At 46.1% G+C, this 22,644-nt stretch overlaps 2 protein-coding genes across 2 annotated transcripts; both read right to left on the reverse strand.

The window, feature by feature from the left end:
• Positions 1–1,488: 1,488 nt before the first annotated feature.
• LOC147270226 (uncharacterized) lies at positions 1,489–12,035 on the reverse strand. Its single transcript, XM_086211964.1, has 6 exons — positions 11,973–12,035; positions 11,644–11,859; positions 11,400–11,534; positions 11,247–11,315; positions 11,070–11,135; positions 1,489–10,958 (listed from the first exon to the last, which is right to left on the reverse strand). The coding sequence occupies exons 1-6, from the start codon at positions 12,021–12,023 to the stop codon at positions 3,030–3,032; spliced, it is 8,466 nt and encodes a 2,821-aa protein (XP_086068090.1). The 5' UTR covers positions 12,024–12,035; the 3' UTR covers positions 1,489–3,029.
• A 31-nt stretch (positions 12,036–12,066) lies between these two features.
• LOC147270227 (uncharacterized) lies at positions 12,067–14,295 on the reverse strand. The gene is made up of 5 exons (XM_086205102.1): positions 14,224–14,295; positions 12,926–13,410; positions 12,715–12,818; positions 12,358–12,630; positions 12,067–12,084 (listed from the first exon to the last, which is right to left on the reverse strand). Exons 2-5 carry the CDS (start codon positions 13,026–13,028, stop codon positions 12,067–12,069), a joined length of 498 nt encoding a protein of 165 aa, XP_086061228.1. The 5' UTR covers positions 13,029–13,410; positions 14,224–14,295.
• Between the last annotated feature and the right edge of the window lie 8,349 nt (positions 14,296–22,644).

Here is a 22,644-nt window from a genome sequence, read left to right on the forward strand (position 1 = left end):
GTCATTAACTCTCCATATGTTGGCCAATAGTAATATTTTAGACCATCTTTTCCAGTTGTGACTCCAAGTGCTGAGCTGACAGCATTGATCTGTCTGCCTGTCATCTTCTGTCCTACCTTTGTCTAAGTTTGATGTGCTTCTCCTAGTGAAGGTGTTGAATGACATCATCAATCCCAGGGTGATGGAGAAGTGCTCCTCCATCCATGTTGGTATCAAAGTGGTGAGAGTTGAAGTTGAGGAGGTAGAAGCTCCAGTTGGACCCAAAGTGTGACTGCAGATGTGACAGCTTCATATTGACCCTTGTGTTCATCATTGTCTGTGCTACCTGTTAGCTGTCACTTTACTGTGGTTCTTCCAGTTAAGTTGCTGAATATCATCAAGCATGAATGTGGCAAAATCCAGCATTGAAAACAGGACATTTGACTGTGTGGATTAGAAAGTTCAACATTCATTGTCCATGTACAGTTATTGTGACAATAAAAGACAGACATCAGCTGTGGTGAACATGGGAATTTATTAACTGATTAATTTGAACAAAAGGTCAATTAGAGACAGTCACTGCATGTGTAACAAAATGGAAATTATAAATCTGAAGTCAAACAAAAATGCTTTTAGAACATACAGTTAACATAATTAATGAAAGTAATTTAGAACTTAAATGAAATTAAAGCTGCAAGCAGCGTTGTTAGGGCCTGAGCCCCCACGCGGCCTACGGCCGCGTCCTTGACACCGGCCCCAATCCAACGGTGTAATCGGCAAATCCCTAGGCCTTGTAGTTTAGGAGATACGAGCCTCAGTGCGCTGCACAGTGTGAGTGCAGAGCTGAGAGCCGGCCCTTTAAGAGCCCCTCCCTTCTCTGCTCGCTCTCTGCCATCTCTGTCAGAGTGGAGAGCAGAGGAGGATTTGGCAGTTTTACTGACAAACACAGTCATAACTCTGCATATGTTGGTCAAAAGTGTAATGTAAAGACATCAGTTCGTAGAGTTTTTTCTCAGGAATTCAATGGTGTGTTTTCTGAAGGTGTGAGTGTTTTAATTTAGAAGCGACAAGTGTTTGTTTGAGAGTATGTACATGAGGGCAGAGAAGTGCCAATTGTGGTTTCCATGACTACAGTAAACAAATCTCTGCCATCTCTGTCAGAGCTGAGAGCAGAGCTGAGAGCAGAGCTGCCAGCTGGCCCATTAAGAACCCCTCCCCCGCTGCACTTTCTTTGATCTGTGCTAGAGTGGAGAGAGTGGAGGATTAAGAGAAATGTAGTGTGTAAAAGCTGAATAACTCGGCCTACGTTGGTGGAAAGTAACACAAAATACCATATTTTTGTAGGGATTTTTGTCAGGAATACAGTGATATGTTTTTAAAAGCTGTGCGATGTATGGTATAGACGTGAGAAGCATTTGTTCGAGAGTATGTACCATGAGAGGACACGGCCTCCCCATTGACTTCCATTGTAAGCGTGAAACGTGTCTCCCCCACTTTGAGGGCTTATAAAATCCAAACCGAGCGCGTAGTATATTAGCCTTTAAAGATTTTTGAAGAGCACAGTTGGGAGAGTAATGTGTGAAAGTTTGGAAGCCCTGGCATTTACGGTTTAGGAGGAGATAGATTTTGTTCGGGGAGTAAAAAAAGTCCTGATTTTGACAGTTTTGTCCAATTTGTGGACATTCTGTTGGAGATAGGTGAGGGGTCAGAGTGTAAGAATTGTTCGTCTTGATGAGACGAGTCCAACGGTGTTGGTCCCATGTCTGTGGGAGTTTTGTGTGAGGAGTTATAGCGCGCGAAATTAAAAAAAATTATCTTTTTTTTGTGTGGCTCCCTAGGTGGCGCTAGAGACTTTTGTGGCGTTTTTGTTTTTGATTAGTGAATGTTGAGACATACCGAACGATTGTGCCGAAATTCAGCGAATTTCATGCATGTTCAGGGGGTCAAATTAGATTATGCGCGTTATGCGCATTATGCGCATATAGCGCGCACTCATTGAGAGCAAGAACAGTATAATACCAGGTTTTGAATGGGTGTGTATGTGAAAACTGGCTCCGGGCCGTCTGGCCCAGTTGCCTCATGGGTGTTGGGGGGGCCTGGGACACTGTTTAGTGTGGGTTTTTAGTGTTTTTAGTGCTGCTAATGTGTTGCTCTGCCGAGCAAACATAATAGGGTCTTCGCCAGAAGTACCTTCTGGCTCAGGCCCTAATTTCTCCCTGTTGGGGTTCAATAAACCAACTATTTACAAGTTTAGTGAAAGAAACCCAACATTCCCACATGAGCAAGCACTTGGCGACGGTGGTGAGGAAAAACTCCCTTTTACAGGAAGAAACCTCAGGCAGAACCAGGCTCAAAGTGGGCGGCCACCTGCCTGGACCGGTTGGGGTTGAGAGGGAGAGGGAGAGAGATGGGGCTGGGGTGGAGAGGGGAGATAGACTTGGGGGTGAGGGGCGGGGGCAGTGGGAGAAGAGGAGAGATACAGAGAGAGAGAGAGAGACAAAGAGGGAGGGGGCTGAGAGGAGAGACAACAGGCAAAAATATACATGCATGATACATTGATAAAACATTCATAAGAGACCAACAGCAATAATGTGACAGACAGTGACTCACAACAACTATAAATGACCAACAACAACTATAAATAACAACAACAACAACAACGTGCTGTGACCCATGATTGTCACGCAGCACCAGTGGAACCATGATTCGTGGAGCTAAACTACCAACTCATAGTCACTACAAAACTGCAGTAAGTGCAGTGCGTGACAGTGGAATAAGTTAATAATAAATACATGAATAAATACCTTAAAAACCGCGCATGTCAAGACATGCACAGAATAAATAGCCAAAGTTAAAAAGGTTAAAAAGTTAAAAGATTAAAAAGGGCACAGAGAGGTGGAGTGGGACTTTCTACACTAACAAATGCCAACAATCATGCCAGGCTTCCTATCAACAACAGGTCCGAGTCAACTTGTCCTACCAGCACACAGAGCCAACTGAGCTGACATGAGGCTAGTATTTGACCTGGGACAGCCATGTAGCTTTGACACTCAGTCATCCTGGTGGTCAGAATCGCCCTGGAAATCCTCCAAGTCATCCAAGCTAAACAAACTGGCGAGGTCATCTAACTCCCCCTGATCATCTGAAACAGAAAACCTACACAGGATCCCTTCGTGATCGCTGAAGTAGGCTGGCCAGACTGCACATTCCACGTCGTACTGTGACGTTTTGACGTAAACGTGGTCAATTAGCGTCCCCTTTTCTGTGGTCTCTTGTGTCACGTGTTGGGTGAACCCTTTTTCTTCCATAAATTTACAAATTGATGACCCTTTCAAAATATTCTCATTAAAGTCTCCCATGACTACAACAGTGTTACTTGTCGGAGTTAACCAGTCAAGCAACCTCCCCACATTGCCTTTGAACAGCAAATTTGGATACGCTGGTGGACGGTAAATGACGGCCAGGGAAATGCTCAATTTTTTGTGCAGGCACACCAAGCACTCCAGATTGAAATCGGGTACCTGCAGAATGTCGACATCCGAATGGGCTAAACTATACAGGCCGACGCCACCGCGTTCTAACTGCTGGAATTTGGAGAATGTGGGGTCAGCGGCGCTGTAACACAGAGACCGAGGACGACTGTGGAAATCGTAGCCAGAGATTTGCACACAGTCCAATGAGGACTGTGCAGTGAGCCATGTTTCTGTGACAGCAATGCAGTTAAGCTGCAAATGCTGCGTGCAGGACACCAAGTCTAGCAGGTGGCGACTTAAACTTTGTACGTTCATCAAATACACCGCGAACTGTGTATTTGATGAAGGCTGCTCAATCAAAAATGGAGGCATGCTAGCTATGGCCTCCTTAATGGTGTCCTTGCAGTAAATGGCCTTTTCTTCAAAGTCTTTGATGATCAGTCCCGACAAGGCCCTAACACGACTGAGAGCTACATACGCCTGCCCAGGTGCAAATACCTTCTTTAAACACACAACAGCCTGGTCTACAGTCAACCCCTGCACTTTGTGGACTGTACAAGCCCACGCTAGCCTGAGGGGAAACTGCACCCGCACACAACCGCGCTTCCTGGTCTTCTCCCTGTCTGGTTCAATAGCAGTAGAATGCCTGTATTCTACTGCTGCGTGTGGACGCTCTGTCCTCCTCTGTCTGCCAATGTTGTCGTCATCGAACTTGACGTAAATTCTCAGAGGAAATGTGGGGTCGGGGCCAAATTCAATGTAGCTGACAGTGCCACACGCGCCATTGACCAGACCGTCCTGGACGTCGACGTTACGACAGAGCATGACTCTGGCGTTTTGGGCCAAACACAATTTAGATTCCAAACACGTGCCCTGCCCCTTGCTAATGATTCCAGGTTCCAATTTGCCGGTTTTGCGGTTCGGCGTAAAGTCTTTAGCGTCAATCTCAACATAATCTGGGCACGTGCGGAACAACTGGTTCAAATTAAATTCTTCCACTTGCACATTTGTGGTGAAAATATGCAAGGCCGAGCTATCTTCCCCTGTCTCTCGCGATTTCAAAATTTGGACGTCGCCGTCTAACATGGGGGTTTTCTTTGAACGCACCCGAAGCCTGTTCAACATCTCAGCAAAGGAGCTGTCCTTCTGTCTGACGACAGTAGTCAGCTCCACCACGCTAAAGTGGCACCACAGGTCCACACCAACCTGACCAGCGTACAGCGGCTTCCCTTTAACGGGAGGCAACTGGTAGAAGTCACCGACGGCTATGATGCTAACATTACCGAATGGGGAAAAGTCACCGGTCTGTTTTAACTGCCTCAACCTGCCGTGAACGTATGCCAACAGATTGTGATCAACCATGCTAATCTCATCAATGATGACAATTTGGAGGTCTCTAAATGTGGCCCTTAGAGAGTTCAGTTTGTCTTCTCCCAAGGGTGTGTAGGGCAAGCTGGAGTGTGTGCCAATACTCAGCGAGTGATGAATTGTTGCTGCATTTAAAGTGTATGCAGCTATGCCCGTGGAGGCCATTAACAGAACCGAAATGCTATCTGGTTGATGACAAAGTGTTGCCAGCAGTCTCCCGGCCTCGTACTGAATGGCCCTAATTAAGTGACTTTTCCCCGTCCCTGCACCGCCTGTCAAAAACACATGCAGAGGCTCTGGGTTCTTACCCATGGCCTTCTGCAGACACCACTGTCTAACTTTGTTGAAGACAGCCATTTGCGTCTCGTTCAGAGACCTAACTAAGGCCAAGCCGTCACTTCTGGGCAAAATGCTCCTGTTCCTCTCCAAAAACACATCTGTTTTTGGTTTGGCAGCCGCCAAATCGGGAACATTTTGTAAGGCGTCGGCCAAATGCTCATCAGCATTTTCGCCTTGCCTTTGCTCCTTCATCTCCTCTAAACACTCGAGGCGTTCCGCTTCCAGCTCAGGACAGAGCTCCCCCCAAACATCCTCATCCACCTGACCTTGCTGAGCAATCTCCTCAGCGTGATCCAACTCAGGACAATCGACCTCAAACCTGGCCCTGTTCTCATCGACGACGCTTTGAACCGACTTCATCGAACCGTCCCTAAACCTAACCTCTCCATCCTTATAGAACTGACTGAACAGATGAAACCCCTCAGGTTTCAGATCTGCGTCAATTCTGTAATGGAGATACATCTGAAGCAGACTCTGATAGTGTGCTTCCTCTTGCTTCTCTAAATCAAACCGCATGTAGCGCACAACAGCGAACTGAGACCGCGTTCTCCTCGAGATGAAGCCAAGTCCATTCTTCAGTTGAATCATGTTCTTGGACTTTTCATTCTTGCTGAGAAGACGATACTCAGACGCAAACGTAGCCATACACATGTCGTCAAACACCTGGTCATCTGGCCTGCTCCTATACCTATCGACTATATTTGGCATCCACATATCCTCTGACCTCATGTCACCACAAGCGGCTTTCTGCCTCAACACACTGAGGGGTAAACTCATCCTAACTACATTTGCCCCCGTTGGCACAAACACGACCTTCCTGGAACACTCCCTCAGATGCATGTTCGTTAGCCTGTACACCGACTCCTGGGCACAAACGTCCCTGTTGTGCAAATACACACTTCCTAATTTTTTCAAAGCCTCTCTAGCAGAGAGATTTGATTGTTTGGATGCTTCTTTTTGTGCGTTGGCCAATAAAAGCCCAATTTCTCTCTCGGCTTTGGTTATATACGAAATGATGTAAATGATTACTGCATAGGCATCGGTGACAAAGCTAATGTCCATGTTAGCATTCCAGCACTGCAACAATTTCTTATTGTACTGGTTCACCCAGACATCCTTTACCCCTCTTTTATAGACTACCCTAGTCTTTGTGTGCAAGCGCTTATAAGCCAGCTCAAAAATGTCCTGATTAATGCCCAGAGTCTGGAACAAGTGGTCCACGCTAGCGTAGGCCACTTCTCCTGCGTCCGCTTTTTTAACAGCCTTCTTCACAGCTTTCAAAATGGCGTGTGCCGTCTCCTTATTAATGGGATTCGTGTCTTGAAAACAATTACAGACCGGCACGCTTGTTGACTGAGGATTCTCTCTGGCCTTCGGATCACAGGTACAGGTTTTAATTTCCGTTTTACAAACAAAAGTTCGTGCCGAAACAACTTTTGGGAAATGGAAGCGACACGTTCCGTGTTTCAAGCAGGATTTGGTGTGTCGCCTTGAGTGGGCTTGAACCGATGCCACGATAGCCGATAACGTGTCATCGTCAGGGTTTAAGTCGCAGGTGACATATTGGTCAATAAATGCCACCACTTCCTCATCTGTGTTCTTATCAATTTGGGGAGCCCCCTCAATCCAAAACAGACAGTGGACATGAGGGGAGCCACGCTGCTGAAATTCTACCCTATAAAAGTAATCTGTGATTTTGCCAATCGGTTGTGAAGGAGACTTGAGAACCTCATTCAAGAAGCAATGCCACCTGTAATCAAACATCCTCGCGGCTGTCACGGGGTTCCTGCGCAACAGCTCGCACCTGTCTGCCCACTCCAAATCCTCTACCGTCTGCGTTCTGCCCTCCTGCTTCAGGATACTGGTCAGAAGATTCTGCCAGCGCAGATCAGCAGACGAAAACGAACAGAACCACGTCGGAATCCCCAGCTGACGGACGCATGCTAACAGGTCCTTCTGAACCGACTGCCAAAAGGCAGGCGTTCCTCGAATGGGCTTCAGAAATCTGAAGCCCTCGTCGACCTGCAACATCTGCTTCAAAGTGTCCTCGTTCATCAGCATCGCTGCGCTAACCTTCTGGGACTTGTGACCTGCCCTACCCTTACGCCCTGCCACGGAAACTTTAGAGGACACTTGCTCAGCCTCAGACATGTACTGACTGAAGAAAATGTACTCAACGTTGCCGGAATAGCGGCCATCCGCATGCATAATCCGGTTGTTGAAGTACCGCGTCAGAGTCAACGCTTGCGAGCGCCCGTCGTGAAATGTTTTCCTACCCAGAGGAAACAAGACGGGGAAACACTTGGCCTCGTTCGTGTGGTCAGAAAGCAGCCTAACTGGACTATTCCCTTCCGCAGGCGCCACGTTGATTATGTCCTCGAAATACTGGTCTAATGCTTCCTGACCAATATCAACAGGCATAAGACAAGTGTCCTGAAACATGCAGTGCTGCTGTCTGTCATGCAACAGTTCATCTTGAATTATTTCTGTTGAATCATCTATCACGTCGTCTTGACCACCTGACGGAGCTGTCACCGCACCCTCTGAAACGACCTGCTTCTGCTCACAAGACTCTGCCCCCTCTACGACAGCTCCGTCCTCACCGTCAGACTGAACCTCCTCAGTCTCGCCATCGTCCTGGCGACAAAAGTCATTGACCCAATCCTCATTGAAGTCAATGTTCTGGTAAAAAGGATTATTCCTTTTCAAAAAGTGTAGCGCCTGTCTTACTCGTGTACTATCGACAAACTGATATCGATAATGTCCTTTGTAGGTCAACTTGCGTTTAAGTTTGACCTGCATCATGGACCCTTCCACGCTAGTCCTAGGCAACACATTGGTTGTCTGCACGACATTAGCCGGAACGCATGTTACCGGCCCATGTACTCCGTTCTGCCCCCCTTTGGGCAATGCCAACAATTTCATGAACGGAATATGCAGCGCAATCAAGTGTTGCTCCAAGCTATTTAAGCATCCCAGTTCCGGCGGAATGGGATCTGGTGTCAGGTTGTTGACCCAACACTCAGCTGGAATCTGCCCTTTGGAAATTTTACTGTGACACGTATGGCAGATCCAAAGTTCCCCTCTACAAGCTGCCAACACACAAGGAACAACACAATCACTACAACACCTATGCAAATACGTGTCACTAATGCATCGGTTAGCAACGGCAACTCTAGCAGAATTTCCAGCGTACATTTCATAGCTACAACCCAGCACCTGAGTTCTGAACAACAACCGATGACAGACACAACAAATGAACTCAGGGCCGTCGCTAACCTTTTCCAAGAATCGTTCCATAACAAAATTGAAGTCTTGACACTTTTCAGCTGCGCTTTTTCTACTTAATTGAGCAGTGGAAATAACTTGCTGTTTAAATTTGGAGCTTTCATGATACTTCCTTTTCCCAATTTCCTTATTTTTGGCTCTGACTTGCATTCTATGTTTGACATTTGTTTGATATTTAAGGAGTTTTGTGTTTTTAAGTTTCTGTTGATGCTGTAAATTATTTTTAAACTTCAATAAACTTCTTGTTTTAATGTTTTCTCGATGGTGGATATTGTGTTTGTATTTAGCAACACTTTTGGATTTAACACTTTGTCTGTACTGGATGTTTAGTTTATACTTTATCATGCTGTTTACTTTACTTTTGTCCTTTACTTTCTGTCTGTGATCAGTGTTGTGATGGTAGTTTTTCAGACTCCTCGCTTTACTGTTTGCTTTTACATGCTGTTTATGTGCCAATACTGCATGATATTTAATCCGAGTCTGTAATTTTTTCCTTTCCCTATAGTGGATATTTTCTGAATACATATGTCTGTAAGACAATCTATGTTGCTTTCTGATCAACATATTCAATTTTTCACGTGTCCTTTTCTTTTGCGTCAAATATCGTGATGTACGAGAAGTAACATTAACTTTTACCTGATTATCATTTTGCACAACCTTATCAGTGTCAAGACCCTTGTCAGAAACCACAAATGGAAAGTTATATTCTACAGATTCTATGTCAACATCCTTCATTGTAGTCCTCAAGGTGTAAATTGGCACATCCACAAGTTTACAACAACCATAACATGTCTGTTGTCCAGGCTTAGACACACAGACCACATTCTCAAAATGCCTGTCCAGGATGTTTTGTACATAAATGCACTCAGGGTAAAAAAGGTCACTGGCACTGCTATATTTAATCCAACGTCCATGCAGAAAAGTGCAAACACTAACTCCTAACAAATCTGCCGTGACCTGTATTTCCACCTCAGTGGCCCAAGTATTAACATATTTCATCCTGGACTGCTGGAGGTACTGTGACACAGAGGAATATGGTCTTCTCAAAAGAGAGACATATTTCTGAGCATTTCTCTCCAGCTCTTTACAAACAGCTGATCTAATCGTCCGATGGTGCTTCTGAGAGCCACTCACTGCCTGAGAGATGGCTCTGAAGAAGCAGTTCCCATCAGCAACGATCCTCTCATTCTTACATGGAGGACCGATCAATCCAACTTCTGTGGAGAGTGGAGGATTGAACTTGTCAAAGTCAATGTTGAACTTTTGACACAAAACCTGACAAGTACGTACACCGAGAGGACAAAACAGCGTGTCATTTGTGACAGCGCTAAGAAATTCTACATCTGTTTTAAGCATACAGTCTTCAAGCGTCTTTAATTTCTTTGACACATGGGTGTCAGGAGAAATTGTGCGCTTTGTGTCATGAGTACCGTGTGGTCCTTCCTGTGACGCAGTGCTGACATTAAAAGATGACGCAATGTTAAACATGGCCAGACTTGTAGGTACAGTAGGAAGACATTCCGAGATGGTGGAGTCATCATGTACGGTTTTGTCAATAAAGATGGACTGTCTCGCTTCACTGGCCTCAACCATACAGCTCTCTCCAGATGGAACTGCATTCACATCTGAACACACAACAACACCACAGAGTTCGAAAAGCTTCTGGTTTGAACTGAGACTCTCAGCCAAACAGCAGATGTAGTGGTGCAGGTCATCAATACCTGCAAAATGCAGAACCACACTCGTACCACGGCAATGTGACAAGCCACTATAATTCCGTGAGTGACTGTCGACAACAGCAAACTGTCCATCCTGATGGATGATAGAAGTGGTGTTTCCACACAGTGTCATAAGACATGTGCTGTACTCACTGAAGATCCTGGCCAGTCCATCACGCAGACTGATAAAGACACCAAAGTCCACCAGCTCACCTTCAGTCACACCAACTTCACCCAACAGTACATCCCCAAAATGGAAGCTGCATATCTGTCCATCAACTTCCAAGTGGTGTGGCAGATCAGGAACAGATAGCAGATTTGAGGGATGTGTAAAAGAGCCACTGTCACGCAGGAAGGTGTATAACTCGTCACCTTCATACAAGACACGATCTACATCACACCTCTTCCAGGAGAACACACTGCTGAAAGTGTGTTTGGCTATGCTGACCAAAGCAACAGCCATACACTGCAGTCCTCCATACTTAAACTGCTCATGTCCCTGGTGAAATGAGCCCTTCACAACCTTGCCTACCTTAATCCCTCTGCTATTAGGAGCCACCATTGCCACATCATTGCCATTGGAATCTCCATTAGCTGCTTTAACGTCATGCAAAGAGAACATAGAAAAGTTGGTCTTAGCTTTGGTGGTTGTCTGCGCTGGCTCCTGGACAGTCGATTCCGTCAGCAAGGCCGGGCAAGCTGCGGCAACCTCTCTCCTCCGACCCTCTGGCACCACGGCAGCAGTCAGTGGCACCGCAGACTCCTCCACGCACGCCTTGGCTGCCGCCTCCACCTGATAGAAGATGAAAAGAGAATGTTAAATGTAAATGAAGTAGGAGAGGAAATGTTGGTGATTTGAATGAGCCACAAGAAGTAAAGTGTATGTAATTAAAGCAAGGCGAACCTGCTGCGCTGCTGGACGGGGCTTGGAGGCGGACACGGTCAGATGGGCAGGTGGTGTTGCCAGCACCTAAAGAAAGAAAAGGAGTGTAAGTACAAAATAAGTGGATTTACATGTATAAGTCAAAATGCAGGTGTAAGTTTTATTGCAGTTATTGGAGGAAAAGATCCAAATACCAACCTGTCGCTTTCCTCCTTTGAGCTTTGAGGCAACACGTTGGCGCTGGCGCTTCCCGTGCCCAGGGGAAGGCTGAAGGAAGGAGAGAATTTTTTTTTACAACATCTGATATGAATGTAGGCTTGAAACAGTACATGTGATGAGTGGTATAGTTACCTGGCCAGCTGGTGGAACAGCAGTGCAGCCAGAGCCAGAAGAAGGTGAAACCTTCTCCATGGCATCCAGCATGTCACTGCTGAACCACACCGGGTTGGAGGGGATGGCAGACCGTCGGGCCGGAGGTGTACCAGTCTTTCAAATAGAAAGCAAAGAGGGGAAGGAGGATATATATTAGATGTTGCTTATGACAAAAAGCGTAAGGAAATGTGCATTTGGATAATACAATAGTGAAATACATTACCGCGCATGCCCGTCCAACGAGGGTCCACTCCCGGGGGTCACGACGACGAGGCACAGGAACGTGTCCCGTCACGATCACCCTGGGAGACACCCTGACACGTGGCGATGTGCGGGGTGACACGGTGGGCTGTGGTGGAGGGGGGGCGAGCTGACGGACCGCGGCGTTCCACAGCAGGTCCACCACAACCGGCATGCCATCGGAGTCGCTGAGATGCACCTGAAAGATAGGAAAACAAAGCAGACTTTAATGGCGTAAGGTCACGTAGCATGGAAAGAGAGGGAAGGTAAAGCACACGACATATGTAAATGATAACATTAAGCTGTACTTACACCGTCGTGGCACCACAGCTCCAACCGATGGACTGGGAGGTGCTCCGCCATAGACACGTATGGGATACCTGAGAGATGTGGAAAGCAGAAATACCTAGTATAATGGTGTACTCTACATTAAATAGAAGTATGCAATTGATTGGACAAGAAAATGTGTAAAAGTTTAACGTACCCATGCGCGCTGCGACACGGCGGTATTCCTGACGCAGCAGGTCCTGCAAGGCCGGATCGATGGTTAAGCGTGGAGGGAAATCCATCACTAACACCTTGAAGGGCGAAATGAAACAAATGTTAAGTGTGAATGTAAATAATGACATAAGTAACAAGTGTGACTGTATAGGAGGGAAGACATAATAGTAACAGTATATAACGAACAGAAGCTCACCGTCGGCCAGAGGCTGCTGACTGTGGTCAGGAGAGCACTGAAGTCCAACGCCGCCTCACCAACAGTCCTGCTGGCTGTGAGGTTGTTGCTGGGGGCCCCCACGCACACCAAGTCCGGGGTCCAGGGGAGGGCGGCATGCATGACCTCGGTCCTGAGGTCAGAGGCGGCTCCACCTGGAACAGACAAGAAGCCGAAAGAGAGAGAACCCTGCGGCATACTCACAAAGCCGTCGACGATGGCGCGCAGGTGGGAGTCTCCGAGGACGAACACCATCTGTCACAAAAGCAATTTTTTAGAACACACACCAGCATGAGAGCATAGATGCATGCAATGATGTAGAATGAAAAAGATCAGTACCTTCTGGCCGGTGGTCTGTGCAGGAGTGACCAACTTCACGGAGTGGTTGGTGTAGAGTGAAGTTGGCCATCTCCGCACGCGGTGGCGGCGTCCGGTACCGCGCCCTGTTAGGATGGAGATATGTTAGAATGAGAGGCAAAGGCAGACATGGTTTTTGTAGCACATGTTAGAGTAGCAGGAGTTTGGTATTTAAAAAAGTGTTGATGCATACGAGCAACAAACTCGGGGACAGGTGGCCCAGGGGTCCAAGGCTCCCGCTGCGCCATCCTCCGCTTGGCCGCCTGGGCAAGCCGGTGGGACTTGGAACGGGGCATCTACTAAAGAGAAATTTTGAAACTAAGTGTTCACAGACAAAGCGTACAAGTATAGAATGGTAGTTGTACTCACAAACGGGAGGGCCGTGATCGTCAGAAGTGGGGGAATTAAAGAAGTGCAACTTACCTTGGTTGTGGGAGATGAGCAATCAGTAAATGTAGAGTGAGTGTGAGTGAGTGAGTGAGTGTGTGTGTGTGTGTGTGTCTGTGAGTTCGTGAGCGTGTGTGAACAAATGCAAAAGTGGTGAATGAGACAAAAGATGTGTTCAACAAATGTAAGTAACTATGTGTATGTGTGTATTTTTCAAAGTAGAGTTTTCCTGAAGACGAGTTGTAGATGTAGTAGCACAAAGCAGCAGAGCAGCAAGGGACAAGTGAAGATCTGTAAAGTAAACATGAAGGTGTTTTTACAACATAATAGTAGCACGAATGCAATGAATAATATTGTGACATATACTGTTAAGTATTAAAAGAAGAAATATGATGTAGATATAGAAAAGATGTGCAATACAAACATGTATACACACATACATGTAGGCACATACATGCAATCATACACATATATACATACTTACACAAATAAAAATACACAAAACCATATATGTAGATAGATTATGTAAAATGGTCGAAGAAGAGCTAGCGGCCGAGTCGCGGTGATGCGAAATGGCCGACGAGGAGCTAGCGGCCGAGTCGCGGTGATGCGAAATGGCCCACGAGGAGCTAGCGGCCGAGTCGCGGTGATGCGAAATGGCCGACGAGGAGCTAGCGGCCGAGTCGCGGTGATGCGAAATGGCCGACGAGGAGCTAGCGGCCGAGTCGCGGTGATGCGAAATGGCCGACGAGGAGCTAGCGGCCGAGTCGCGGTGATGCGAAATGGCCGACGAGGAGCTAGCGGCCGAGTCGCGGTGATGCGAAATGGCCGACGAGGAGCTAGCGGCCGAGTCGCAGTGATGCGAAATGGTCGGAGAGGAGCTAGCGGCCGAGTCGCGGTGATGCTAAATGGTGGAAGAGGAGCAAGCTTCATTGTAGTTAAGACGGCGGAGATAGGGGTTGTAAGTGCATGATAACATTACTGTATTAACGGAGCACATGTAAGTAGCGGAAATAGTGTCGAATAACCAAATGAAAATACTGAATTAATGGCAACATGGCTGAAGCTAACAATAAGTCTTGCAACAAAGAAGACAGTACTTACCTCCAGCCGAGAGAGCAAGAGAAAATGGTGACCGCAGCCCTCAGCTTTTATCAGCTCCTGTGAGGAGACGTCACTGAGTGCTCTGTGGCACAGCAACTGATTGGCAGAGAGGTGGCATGATGACACGTCATGAGTTGCATTGCAGCACAGCTACTGATTGGTAGAGAGCTGTCAGATCTGACCATAGAGGGGAGAGCTGAGACTTCACAGAGCCTTGTTGCTAGGGTTTGAGAGCCCCTCCCTTCTCTGCTCGCTCTCTGCCGTCTGTCAGAGTGGAGAGCAGAGGAGGATTTGGCAGTTTTACTGTGAAACACAGTCATAACTCAGCATATGTTGGTCAAAAGTGTAATGTAAAGACATCAGTGCGTAGAGTTTTTTCTCAGGAATTCAATGGTGTGTTTTTTAAAGATGTGAGTGTTTTAGTTTAGAAGCTACAAGTGTTTGTTTGAGAGTATGTACATGAGTGCAGAGAAGCTCCAATTGTGGTTTCCATGACTACAGTAAACAAATCTCTGCCATCTGTGGCAGAGTGGAGAGCAGCTGAAAAATGCACATTTTTAGTGTGTGAAAAGCAAATAACTCTGCATTTGTTGCTTGGAAGTGGAATATCATACCATATTTTTGTAGAGATTTTTCTGAGGAATCGACTGATGTGTTTTGTGAAGCTGTGAGACTTTCAGTGTAGACGTGACAGGCGTTTGTTCGAGAGAATGTACCATGAGAGGACACGGCCTCCCCATTGACTTCCATTGTAAGCGTAAAACGTGTCTGCCCGACTTTGACGGCTTATAAAATCCAAACCGAGCGCGTAGTATATTAGCCTTTAAAGATTTTTGAAGAGCACAGTTGTGTGATTAATGTGTGAAAGTTTGGAAGCGATGCTATTTACGGTTTATGAGGAGATAGATTTTGTTCGGGGAGGAGCAAAAGTCCTCATTTTGACAGTTTTGTCCAATTTGTGGACATTGTGTTGTAGATAGGTCAGAGGTCAGAGCATATGAATTTTTCGTCTTGATGAGACGAGTGCAACGGTGTTGGTCCCGTGTGTGTGGGACATTTGTGCAAGCAGTTATAGCGCTCCAAATTTTTTGTGAGTTTTTTGGCTCCCTAGGTGGCGCTATTGACTTTTGGTGAAATTTTTTTTTAAAATATAAAATTTTTCGCCGGACCGGACGTGTGTGCAAAAATTCAGCGAATTTCATGCATGTTCAGGGGGTCAAATTCAGCGTTAAAGTCGCGGCGGAAGAAAGAAAGAATAATAGCCAAAAAAACGCAGCAATTTCAGATATAATTTTTGCCACCATAGGTTTCAATGGGAGACCTCACCCCCCGTCCCCCCCCGGACCCCCCTGTGATGTTTTTAGAGGCCTGTGATGTTCCTAAGTGTGTGTTTTTACTGCTTTTAGCGCTGACTTCGTGTCTCTCTGACTTCGAAACATAATAGGGTCTTCGCCCAGAAGTACCTTCTGGCTCAGGCCCTAATAATAAAACTTAACAATTTCAGATATAATTTTTGCCACCATAGGTTTCAATGGGGGACCTCACCCCCCGTCCCCCCCCGGACCCCCCTGTGATGTTTTTAGAGGCCTGTGATGTTCCTAAGTGTGTGTTTTTACTGCTTTTAGCGCTGACTTCGTGTCTCTCTGACTTCGAAACATAATAGGGTCTTCGCCCAGAAGTACCTTCTGGCTCAGGCCCTAATTAAAGCTGCAAGCAGCGTTGTTAGGGCCTGAGCCCCCGCCTAACCACGGCCGGATCGCCGGCCCGAATCCAACGGTGTAATCGGCAAATCCCTAGGCCTTGTAGTTTAGGAGATACGAGCCTCAGTTCGCTGCACAGCGCGAGTGCAGAGTTGAGAGCCGGCCATTTAAGAGCCCCTCCCTTCTCTGCTCGCTCTCTGCCATTTGTGTCAGAGTGGAGAGCAGAGGAGGATTTGGCAGTTTTACTGTGAAACACAGTCATAACTCAGCATATGTGGGTCAAAAGTGGAATGTAAAGACATCAGTGCGTAGATTTTTTTCTCAGGAATTCAATGGTGTGCTTTTTGAAGGTGTGAGTGTTTTAGTTTAGAAGCTACAAGTGTTTGTTTGAGAGTATGTACATGAGGGCAGAGACCCTCCAATTGTGGTTTCCATGACTACAGTAAACAAATCTCTGCCATCTGTGCAGGAGTTGAGAGCAGCCGAAAAGTGTACATTTATAGTGTGTGAAAAGCAAATAACTCCGCATATGTTGCTTGTAAGTGGAATATAATACCATATTTTTGTAGAGATTTTTCTGAGGAATCCAGTGGTGTGTTTTGTGAAGCTGTGAGAGTTTCAGTGTTGACGTGAGAAGCATTTGTTTGAGAGTATGTACCATGAGAGGACACAGCCTCCCCATTGACTTCCATTGTAACGTAAAACGTGTCTCCCCGACTTTGACGGCTTATAAAATGGGAACCGATTGGATTTTGAAAAAACCTTTAAAGATTTTTGAAGAGCAGTGTTGGGAGAGTCATGTGTGAAAGTCTGGAAGCAATACCATTAACGGCCTAGGAGGAGATAGATTTTGTTCGGGGAGTAAAAAATTCCTTTTTTTGACAGTTTTGTCCAATTTGTGGACATTGTGTTGTAGATAGGTGAGAGGTCAGAGTGTATGAATTTTTCGTCTTAATGAGACGATTCCAACGGTGTTGGTCCCATGTCTGTGGGACATTCGTGCAAGCAGTTATAACTATTTTAATTTTTGTGTACTTTTGTAGCTCTGTAGGTGGCGCTATTGAGTTTTTCCGGATTTTTTTTTTTAAATATCGAATTTTTCGCCGGACCGGACGTGCGTGCAAAATTTCAGCGAATTTCATGCATGTTCAGGGGGTCAAATTAAGCGTTTAAGATGTCGCGGAAGAAAGAAAGAATAATAATAATAATAATAATAATAATTAAAGCTGCAAGCAGCGTTGTTAGGGCCTGAGCCCCCGCCTAACCGCGGCCGGATCGCCGGCCCCAATCCAACGGTGTAATCGGCAAATCCCTAGGCCTTGTAGTTTAGGAGATACGAGCCTCAGTGCGCTGCACAGTGCGAGTGCAGAGCTGAGAGCCGGCCCTTTAAGAGCCCCTCCCTTCTCTGCTCGCTCTCTGCCATCTGTGTCAGAGTGGAGAGCAGAGGAGGATTTGGCAGTTTTACTGTGAAAACCAGTCATAACTCAGCATATGTGGGTCAAAAGTGGAAAGTAAAGACATCAGTGCGTAGAGTTTTTTCTCAGGAATTCAATGGTGTGTTTTCTGAAGGTGTGAGTGTTTTAGTGTAGAAGCCACAAGTGTTTGTTTGAGAGTATGTACATGAGGGCACAGAAGCTCCAATTGTGGTTTCCATGACTACAGTAAACAAATCTCTGCCATCTCTGTCAGAGCTGAGAGCAGAGCTGAGAGCAGAGCTGCCAGCTGGCCCATTAAGAACCCTTCCCCCGCTGCACTGTGTCTGATCTGTGCTGGAGTGGAGAGAGTGGAGGATTCAGAGAAATGTAGTGTGTAAAAGCTGAATAAGTCGTCATACGTTGGTCAAAAGTCACACAAAATACCATATTTTTGTAGGGATTTTTGTCAGGAATACAGTGGTGTGTTTGTAAAAGCTGTGGAATGTATGGTGTAGATGTGAGAAGCATTTGTTTGAGAGTATGTACCCTGAGAGGACAGGCTCTCCCCATAGACTTCCATTGTAAGGCGAAAAGTGTCTCCCCCACTTTGACGGCTCATAAAATCCAAACCGAGCGCGTAGTATATTAGCCTTTAAAGATTTTTGAAGAGCACAGTTGGGAGAGTAATGTGTGAAAGTTTGGAAGCCCTGGCATTTACGGTTTAGGAGGAGATAGATTTTGTTCGGGGCGCAAAATTGTCCAAAATTAGACATTCGTGTCCAAATTGTGGACATCCTGTTACAGTTAGGTCAGGGGTGTGAGTGTATGATTTATCCGTCTTGATGAGACGAGTTCAATGGTGTTTGTCCCATGTCTGTAGGACATTCCTACAGGCTGTGGCGTGGTTTTTTGTGTATGTAGGTGGCGCTATTGAGTAGAGCGCCTCTTTTTTTTTTAATTATCAAATTTTTCGCCGCACCCGATGTGCTTACCAAATTTGGTGAGTTTTCATGCATGTTGAGGGGGTCAAATTTACTTTTGAAGTGGCGAGTGTGACTTCGAAACATAATAGGGTCTTCGCCAGGGACTGGCTCAGGCCCTAATTAAAGCTGCAAGCAGCGTTGTTAGGGCCTGAGCCCCCGCCTAACCGCGGCCGGATCGCCGGCCCCAATCCAACGGTGCAATCGGCAAATCCCTAGGCCTTGTAGTTTAGGAGATACGAGCCTCAGTGCGCTGCACAGTGTGAGTGCAGAGTTGAGAGCCGGCCCTTTAAGAGCCCCTCCCTTCTCTGCTCGCTCTCTGCCATCTCTGTCAGAGTGGAGAGCAGAGGAGGATTTGGCAGTTTAACTGTGAAACACAGTCATAACTCAGCATATGTTGGTCAAAAGTTGAAAGTAAAGACATCAGTGCGTAGAGTTTTTTCTCAGGAATTCAATGGTGTGTTTTCTGAAGGTGTGAGTCTTTTAGTTTAGAAGATACAAGTGTTTGTTTGAGAGTATGTACCTGAGGGCAAAGATCCTCCAATTGTGGTTTCCATGACTACAGTAAACAAATCTCTGCCATCTGTGCAGGAGTGGAGAGCAGCTGAAAAATCCACATTTTCAGTGTGTGAAAGTCAAATAACTCTGCATATGTTGCTTCAAAGTGCAATGTAATCCCATATTTTCGTAGGGATTTTTCTGAGGAATCCAGTGGTGTGTTTTGTGAAGCTGTGAGAGTTTCAGTGTAGACGTGAGAAGCATTTGTTCGAGAGTATGTACCATGAGAGGACACGGCCTCCCCATTGACTTCCATTGTAACGTAAAACGTGTCTCCCCGACTTTGACGGCTTATAAAACGGAATCTGAGCGATTCATATAAAAACCTTTGAAGATTTGTGAAGAGCACAGTTGTGTGATTGAGGTGTGAAAGTTTGGAAGCGATACAATTAATGCCCGAGGACTAGATCGATTTTGTTTGGGGAGTAAAAAAAGTCCTTTTTTGACAGTTTTGTCCAATTTGTGGACATTCTGTTGGAGATAGGTGAGAGGTCAGAGTGTATGAAATTTTCGTCTTGATGAGACGAGTCCAACAGTGTTGGTCCCATGTCTGTGGGACATTCGTGTAAGAAGTTATAGCACTCCAATTGTTGTGATGTGGTTTTTTGGCTCCCTAGGTGGCGCTATACAGTTTTTGCAATTTTTTTTTTTAAAAGATCGAATTTTTTGCCGGACCGGATGTGCGTGCCAAATTTCATCGAATTTCATGCATGTTCAGGGGGTCAAATTAAGCGTCAAAGTGGCGGGAGAAGAAAGAAAGAATAATAATAATTAAAGCTGCAAGCAGCGTTGTTAGGGCCTGAGCCCCCGCCTAACCGCGGCCGGATCGCCGGCCCCAATCCAACGGTGTAATCGGCAAATCCCTAGGCCTTGTAGTTTAGGAGATACGAGCCTCAGTTCGCTGCACAGTGTGACTGCAGAGCTGAGAGCCGGCCCTTTAAGAGCCCCTCCCTTCTCTGCTCGCTCTCTGCCATCTCTGTCAGAGTGGAGAGCAGAGGAGGATTTGGCAGTTTAACTGACAAACACAGTCATAACTCAGCATATGTTGGTCAAAAGTTGAAAGTAAAGACATCAGTGCGTAGAGTTTTTTGTCAGGAATTCAATGGTGTGTTTTCTGAAGGTGTGAGTCTTTTAGTTTAGAAGCTACAAGTGTTTGTTTGAGAGTGTGTACATGAGGGCAGAGACCCTCCAATTGTGGTTTCCATGACTACAGTAAACAAATCTCAGCCATCTGTGCTTGAGTGGAGAGCAGCTGAAAAGTGTACATTTTTAGTGTGTGAAAAGCAAATAACTCTGCATATGTTGCTTGGAAGTGGAATATAATTCCATATTTTTGTAGAGATTTTTCTGAGGAATCCAGTGGTGTGTTTTGTGAAGCTGTGAGAGTTTTAGTTTAGACGTGAGAAGCATTTGTTTGAGAGTTTGTACCATGAGAGGACACGGCCACCCCATTGACTTCCATTGTAAGCGTGAAACGTGTCTCCCCGACTTTGACGGCTTATAAAATCCAAACCGAGCGCGTAGTATATTAGCCTTTAAAGATTTTTGAAGAGCAGTGTTGGGAGAGTAATGTGTGAAAGTCTGGAAGCGGTGCCATTTACGGTTTAGGAGGAGATAGATTTTGTTCGGGGAGGAGCAAAAGTCCTTATTTTGACAGTTTTGTCCAATTTGTGGACATTCTGTTGTAGATAGGTGAGAGGTCAGAGCGTATGAATTTTTCGTCTTGATGAGACGAGTGCAACGGTGTTGGTCCCGTGTGTGTGGGACATTCGTGCAAGAAGTTATAGCGCTCCAAAGTTTTTTGTTTGTTTTTTTGCTCCCTAGGTGGCGCTATAGAGTTTTTCTGAAATTTTTTTTTAAAATATAAAATTTTTCGCCAGACCGGAGGTGTGTGCAAAAATTCAGCGAATTTCATGCATGTTCAGGGGGTGAAATTAAGCGTCAAAGAGGCGGCGGAAGAATGAAAGAATAATAATAACCCAAAAAACGAAGCAATTTCAGATATAATTTTGCCACCATTGGTTTCAATGGGGGACCTCACCCCCCGTCCCCCCCCGGACCCCCCTGTGATGTTTTTAGAGGCCTGTGATGCTCCTAAGTGTGTATTTTTACTGCTTTTAGCGCTGACTTCGTGTCTCTCTGACTTCGAAACATAATAGGGTCTTCGCCCAGAAGTACCTTCTGGCTCAGGCCCTAATAATAATTAAAGCTGCAAGCAGCGTTGTTAGGGCCTGAGCCCCCGCGCGGCCTACGGCCGCGTCCTTGACACCGGCCCCAATCCAATGGTGTAATCGGCAAATCCCTAGGCCTTGTAGTTTAGGAGATACGAGCCTCAGTGCGCTGCACAGTGTGAGTGCAGAGCTGAGAGCCGGCCCTTTAAGAGCCCCTCCCTTCTCTGCTCGCTCTCTGCCATCTCTGTCAGAGCTGAGAGCAGAGCTGAGAGCAGAGCTGCCAGCTGGCCCTTTAAGAACCCCTCCCCCGCTGCACTGTGTCTGATCTGTGCTGGAGTGGAGAGAGTGGAGGATTAAGAGAAATGTAGTGTGTAAAAGCTGAATAAGTCGGCATTCGTTGGTCAAAAGTCACACAAAATACCATATTTTTGTAGGGATTTTTGTCAGGAATACAGTGGTGTGTTTTTAAAAGCTGTGGAATGTATGGTGTAGATGTGAGAAGCATTTGTTTGAGAGTATGTACCCTGAGAGGACACGCTCTCCCCATAGACTTCCATTGTAAGGCGAAAAGTGTCTCCCCCACTTTGACGGCTCATAAAATCCAAACCGAGCGCGTAGTATATTAACCTTGAACAACTTTTAATCAGCACAGTTGGGAGAGTAATGTGTGAAAGTTTGGTAGCCCTGGCATTTACGGTTTAGGAGGAGATAGATTTTGTTCGGGGCGCAAAATTGTCCAAAATTAGACATTCGTGTCCAAATTGTGGACATCCTGTTACAGTTAGGTCAGGGGTGTGAGTGTATGATTTATCCGTCTTGATGAGACGAGTTCAAAGGTGTTGGTCCCATGTCTGTAGGACATTCCTACAGTCTGTGGCGTGGTTTTTTGTGTATGTAGGTGGCGCTATTGAGTAGAGCGCCTCTTTTTTTTTAAATTATTGAATTTTTCGCTTCACCCGATGTGCGTACCAAATTTGGTGAGTTTTCATGCATGTTTAGGGGGTCAAATTTACTTTTGAAGTGGCGAGTGTGACTTCGAAACATAATAGGGTCTTCGCCAGGGACTGGCTCAGGCCCTAATTAAAGCTGCAAGCAGCGTTGTTAGGGCCTGAGCCCCCGCCTAACCGCGGCCGGATTGCCGGCCCGAATCCAACGGTGTAATCGGCAAATCCCTAGGCCTTGTAGTTTAGGAGATACGAGCCTCAGTTCGCTGCACAGTGTGAGTGCAGAGCTGAGAGCCGGCCCTTTAAGAGCCCCTCCCTTCTCTGCTCGCTCTCTGCCATCTGTGTCAGAGTGGAGAGCAGAGGAGGATTTGGCAGTTTTACTGTGAAACACAGTCATAACTCAGCATATGTTGGTCAAAAGTTGAAAGTAAAGACATCAGTGCGTAGAGTTTTTTGTCAGCAATTCAATGGTGTGTTTTCTGAAGGTGTGAGTGTTTTAGTTTCGAAGCTACAAGTGTTTGTTTGAGAGTATGTACATGAGGGCAGAGACCCTCCAATTGTGGTTTCCATGACTACAGTAAACAAATGTCTGCCATCTGTGCCTGAGTGGAGAGAAGCTTAAAAGTGTACATTTTTAGTGTGTGAAAAGCAAA

The sequence above is a fragment of the Aulostomus chinensis genome, chromosome 1 (assembly GCF_037954235.1).
Source record: "Aulostomus chinensis isolate RoL2024-O1b breed Wild chromosome 1, RoL_Achi_v1.0, whole genome shotgun sequence".
Lineage (NCBI taxonomy): Eukaryota > Metazoa > Chordata > Actinopteri > Syngnathiformes > Aulostomidae > Aulostomus > Aulostomus chinensis.